We start from the raw sequence: 5,594 nt of genomic DNA, 5'->3' as shown, positions 1-5,594 counted from the left end.
TATGTTATTTATTTACAGTCTAAATGTGTTTTGTATCAGTTCTTTATTTCAGTTACACTGTGACATTTAGTGAATATTCTTTTTGGGTAGGGAGGCTGGCCATCTTTCCTGTTCAGAGAATGTGGGGGAAGATGTCAGTTTGTTTCTGATTCAGATTGGTTCAATCTGAGTTAATTGAGTAATTACCTTTCTGGGTGTGTCTCAGAAAGGTGGAGCAGAAAGGGAGACAAATTATCCTGGAGCAAACCATCTTCCATTAAGAGGGGTAATACGCTGAGGATTTATATTTAGTTATATTTACTTTTGATTGACCTTAGATTAGTTTAGTTTTAATAATTTGCATGCATGTAAATATTTATTGGATCATTTATTGTTTGCTAGGTTTGTGTAAGTAGTGTTTGTTTCTTGTTTGTCTTTTTTTATCACCCCTTTACCTGGTTAACTGTTGGAACTTGCCTCAGGTATGAATGTCAGCTTCTTTGCTTCACTGTGTGAAGGGTGTCGGTGTAACGGTGACCTGGAGCTCCCAAATAAACCCACCTCAACTATATTTTGTTGCCTCACTTCCTTCCTGAATGCAGTGCCTCCACCGGTCAAGGTGACACTTACAAAGACTGTGGGATTTTCAAAAAATGGTGATTGGACAATATTTTTTTCCCCTGGTAGTCAGGAATATATATATATATATATATATATATATACACACCTAACAGTGATAAGTTCAAAATGACTAGATATGAACAAATAACACGTGCAATAAAATAACCTATACATGAGCACAATTGTTTATTTAAATTGTTGATTTAAATAAGGGTTTGTATACTAAGGTCAGTTTATTGTGTTTTTTCTACACTTTGTTTTGTAGTGTTTCTTTTTTTGATCAGAAAATAATGTTAATTTTGTCTAGTGATCTCCATAATATAGAAATAGAAAACAATGAAAAATTATTGACACAAATTAACTGAACATAAATGAGAATGTTTTATTATTATCCAAACCCCCACTCATCTTTTAAAAAGTTAAAAGTTAACTTGCCACTGACAACATCGTTTAGTCTGTTGAGAGCGCTGTCCGATGACTAACGCCCGTTTTGCCACAGTCCCAACCTTATTGGATAACATAGTGAGCAAGTGGTGCTAATACTGAACGGTGATTGGTCCATTCCTCAGCAACTCTTGTGCACTCAACTGAGACACGCACACTCGTGAGGCTGGAGAAGGACGCCAACATGGCGGAAGCAGAGGGGAGCGAAGTTACTTCAGGAGGAATTTTCCAAGAAATCTTCACCTCCCCGTTAAACCTCACCCTGCTCAGCCTCTGCTTGTTCTTGTTGTACAAAATCTTCCGCGGCGACCGGCCGCCCGATCTGGGCGAGGTGGAGAAGCCTCTGCCTAAAATGAAAAAGAAGGATTTCACTCTGGCAGAGTTGAAGCCTTACGATGGAGTGCAGGATCCGCGGATTCTCATGGCCGTTAACGGGAAAGTATTCGACGTGACCAGAGGAAAGAAGTTTTACGGACCAGGTAAATGTTCCTAAAAGTTCCGGTTTCCACCCGCCTTCCAGCATCTAAGTTAGCGTGAAATGACCATTTGTCGTTTCTAAGATTTTAACAGCTGATTATGTTTACCAGCAGACTCCGTGTTCTGCGTTTTGGGTCGTTTGTTTCAGTTTTTCTGCTGGAATGTGGCGTCACACCCCTTTAGTCTTTTAGGTGAAGCTGATTTTTTACAGTGGAGAGGCTGTGGCAACCTTTAAATCAGAGATCGTCTATGAACAAGTTGATTCTTTCTCCAGAAAAAACGTGGACTGTCGCAATGTCCACGTTAAAGTGACATAGTATTATTGCAATCAAATGATTAAGACTCATTTACATTATTTTCTTAGTTATTGTTTCAATTTATATTTGTCTTATTTAATGTTCTTATTAAATGAATGGTTGAATTGACTAAAACTTTGAATTTATTGTAATTTGAGGTTTTTCTAAACAGAAATCACGTTGTTCAATTTGTGTGTGTAAGAAAAAACACACACTAGCGGAAGCAGCCACTTACTGAATCCAATATCCTCTCAACTTAATGTCATACCAGATTATATCAGGGACAGCAGAATAGAATAGTTTTAGTTTACTGTGATTAGCATAATCCAGTGTTTCCCAACCCTGGTCCTCAGGGAACACTGACCTGCATGTTTTCGATGTTCCTCTGCTTCAGCACACATGATTTCAATTGATGGCTGATTAACAGGTTTTTGCTGAATTGCAATCATCTGAATGGGGTGTGTTGAAGCAGGGGAACATCTAAAACATGCAGGTCAGTGAGCCTTGAGGACCAGGGTTGGGAAACACTTGCATAATCCATAGCATCTGTTTTTATTATTGAACATTATTGTAGGTTCAAATTCTGACACTAAATCCCTCATTTGTTGCTCTTTAAAATCTCTCGTGCACCTTTTTATCACAGAATAACATCTTAATGTTGGATTTTCTCAGTCATTGTTTTCCAGGTGTCACAGGAGCGTTTTTGACTCGGTCGTACCTGTTTGGTTTTTATCTTATCTCATTCTGTAACCTCTGCTGTCTGTGACCTCTGACCGACTGGATAACCGGCAGCCATCATCCAAAGTCTGCAGCTCTGGACTTTAAATCCCAGCAGGAGGTCATGGTTTTACTGATTTTAATGTTTTTAACGTTTTTGCATAGTCATTTTTCACAGCCGCATCTGCAGCCCTGAATGTGTTTAAAAGAGTCAAAGAGCCACTGTTAAAACTCAACACACATCAATATAAATGAAAAGTTTAATATTTATGATTATAAACTAAATAAAATGCTTCATATTATCCGTTGTCTACAGTGAAGATCTGATAGTTTGAAATATTTTAAAACAAAATGAATATAACATGATATTTTTATTTAAAACTGAAAAGTAGCTCATTAAAATATTCTAAAATTGTTTATGTGTTAATAATAAAATTAAAGTCTGACCATGAGCCATTTCTCCTGTCCACTTCCTGCTTTTGGAGCGGTCACCGGTCCGCTTGGCGTTCACATTCATACCGAACCCAGACCGAGGTTTGGAGGAACAGAGGTCAGAGGTCGATTAGAGTTCATACCTCACCAGCCGGACTTTGACTAGACAGACGAAGCGGAGTCGGGTTAAGGCTGAACAGGTCTGAATGATGATAAAATCCTTTAATCACTTGGAATAACTGACTCTGCATCTGGAAGCTTCCGTGTTCTTGTTTCTAGCGCCCCCTGCTGTTCAGCCTTGGTTAGCAGATAAAGCTACAGAAACGTTTTGTGTTGTAAAGCCGACCAGCATGCAGATGTTTCATAAATATTCACAGTTTAAAACAATTATTTTCATTTATCAAAATCAAACTAAACGCCAACCCTGTAATAATGAGGGTTGGCGTTTAGTTTGGATTATTTATTCTGGATGATTAATTGCTCCAGAAGTTTTTATAATTAACGATAATGTTGTTTTGAGATCATTTTCCAGTTATATAATGGTAATAATAGATCAAAAACAGATTCTCACAGATCAACAAACTTTAATTTCTAATGAACATTTAACTCTAAAATAAAATCTAAAATAAATAAAACAGATGAATTATGAAAATTATCCCTAAAAATCACCAAACTGAAAACTTTATCATCCAGTTTTTGGTAGGAAGAGAAAAACAATAAATCTTAGAATTGGAAGTTATTGATATCAGTTTAATTTCTGAGTTGATTTATGGGTGGTTGTGTGGTTTCCCTGCAGACGGGCCGTACGGCGTGTTCGCCGGCAGAGACGCCTCCAGAGGCCTGGCCACCTTCTGCCTGGACAGAGACGCCCTGAAGGCCGAACACGACGACCTGTCGGACCTGAACGCCATGCAGCAGGAGAGCCTGGCCGAGTGGGAGACGCAGTTCACCAGTCGGTTTCCTCTTTCTGCTCATCCATTTTCTGTTTCTGCTCATTTGGAAAAACACCTTTAAGATTCTGATTGGTTCTGAGGTTTAGAGATCAGAGCTTTCAGACGTTCTGCTCACATTATCAATACAATAATCAATACATGTTTCAGTCTTTCTGCTTCAGGCTGAACCTTTTCAGTCGTTGCTAACTCAAACAGAATCTGCTGATTGATCCTAACTATTGTTTTAGTTATTGATTAATCGATTAGTCGGATAAAATAAATGCTGCATTTAGCTTCTTTAACCTTTTCCAGACATTATATTTACATATTTACTGTAACTCAGTCACTTAGATACTGTTATTGCATTTTAGGCAATAAAATGTTTATTTTCTTTAAGAGAGGAATCAAGTTGTTTATTTGTATTTTTAATGTTTTAAAAAAGCTTAAGCAGCTAAATGAAAAGTGAGCCCAATTTTATCATGTCAATCAGAATCACTGGAATAATCTGTCAGTCGGCAGCAGATTATTTCAGTTTCTACTGGAAAAACCTTTAAATCCTGAAACCTGATGGTTCTGTTGCAGTGAAATACGATTACATCGGCAAACTGCTGAAACCGGGAGAGGAACCGAGCGAATACACAGACGAAGACGAGGGAAAGGACAAGAAGAGCGACTAGAGGACGAAGAGGAGGCTGGCCTCACCGTTTGTAGCGCCTTCGCTCTGAGCTTCAGGACTTTCTGAGAAAACATTTCCATTTCCTTCAGCTTTGGACCAATCACTGATCTCCATTTCTCTGCATTTCTTCGGGCCGTTAACGGTGAAGCGTCGTGTTTCTGCTCAGATCGTCTCGTAATCACTTTCATCTGAACTCAAACTCGGCTGAATTGGTGAAAATAAAAATGTGTCAGAAGCTGCTTTTACTGTTTCTGATGAAAACCTTTTAAAGACGATAAATCTGCATAATTATTGCATCTTAAATGCTCAGGAAGCTGCAGATGGACGGAGTTACAACTGATCTGGATTGTTTTGTGCATAATCGATTCCCAATCTGAGCGAACGTTTCAGTCAGATTTCTGCTGTTTTCTCTGCTCTTACATTGTGAAACATTTTGAACTTTTTGCTTCTTTTTCATGTTTAAGATGAAATATAATCATTTCAGGACTTTTAATGACACTATGCCATGAAACTACTGTTGTAATAAACTGCTTCTGTTTTTATTTTAGCACTAAATCAGGATCTGATCTTCAGATTTCTTCTGGTTACTAAAACGATCTTCTGATGTTTTTAAAGCTCAGACTCATTTAAAGTTTATTTTTCTGTTTTCCTCTTGTTTTATGCATTTAATTTGCTATAAAATGAAGGAATATTTTCCTGTATGTATGCATTGGGCCACACAGCCATAATCTCTGAATCATATTTTGATTTAATAAAGAAAAGTTTAAAATGGCCAGCTGGGTGACTTTTGTTTCAGTTTCTTTAAAGTTAAACATTTACAAATTAAGTTTTTTGTTGAGCAGATATTAAAATGGATAAGAACACCAGCAATCAGCCTGAAACCTGGGAGCAGTGATGACCTCTGACCTCTGACCTGAACCTTCAGAGCCACATAAAGACAGTCACAAAGTCGGCCTTCTATCACCTGAAGAATCTCCAGGATCAGAGGACTGATGTCTCAGATCTAGAGAAACTCATCCA

At 37.9% G+C, this 5,594-nt stretch overlaps 1 protein-coding gene and 1 long non-coding RNA gene across 2 annotated transcripts; one reads left to right on the top strand and one right to left on the bottom strand.

The window, feature by feature from the left end:
• The first annotated feature begins 1,139 nt into the window (after window positions 1-1,139).
• Window positions 1,140-5,349, top strand: pgrmc1 (progesterone receptor membrane component 1). Its single transcript, XM_007542770.2, has 3 exons — window positions 1,140-1,523; window positions 3,763-3,918; window positions 4,481-5,349. Exons 1-3 carry the CDS (start codon window positions 1,229-1,231, stop codon window positions 4,573-4,575), a joined length of 546 nt encoding a protein of 181 aa, XP_007542832.1. The 5' UTR covers window positions 1,140-1,228; the 3' UTR covers window positions 4,576-5,349.
• Window positions 2,376-2,930, bottom strand: LOC107834708 (uncharacterized). Its single transcript, XR_001660520.1, has 2 exons — window positions 2,526-2,930; window positions 2,376-2,484 (listed from the first exon to the last, which is right to left on the bottom strand). It is a non-coding gene; the product is annotated as an uncharacterized LOC107834708 (long non-coding RNA).
• Window positions 5,350-5,594: the final 245 nt, after the last annotated feature.

This window comes from Poecilia formosa, unplaced genomic scaffold (genome assembly GCF_000485575.1).
Source record: "Poecilia formosa unplaced genomic scaffold, Poecilia_formosa-5.1.2 Scaffold727, whole genome shotgun sequence".
Taxonomy (NCBI): Eukaryota; Metazoa; Chordata; class Actinopteri; order Cyprinodontiformes; family Poeciliidae; genus Poecilia; species Poecilia formosa.
The sequence above is the reverse complement of the archived record's forward strand: the minus strand, read 5'-3'. Positions and strand labels throughout refer to the sequence as shown.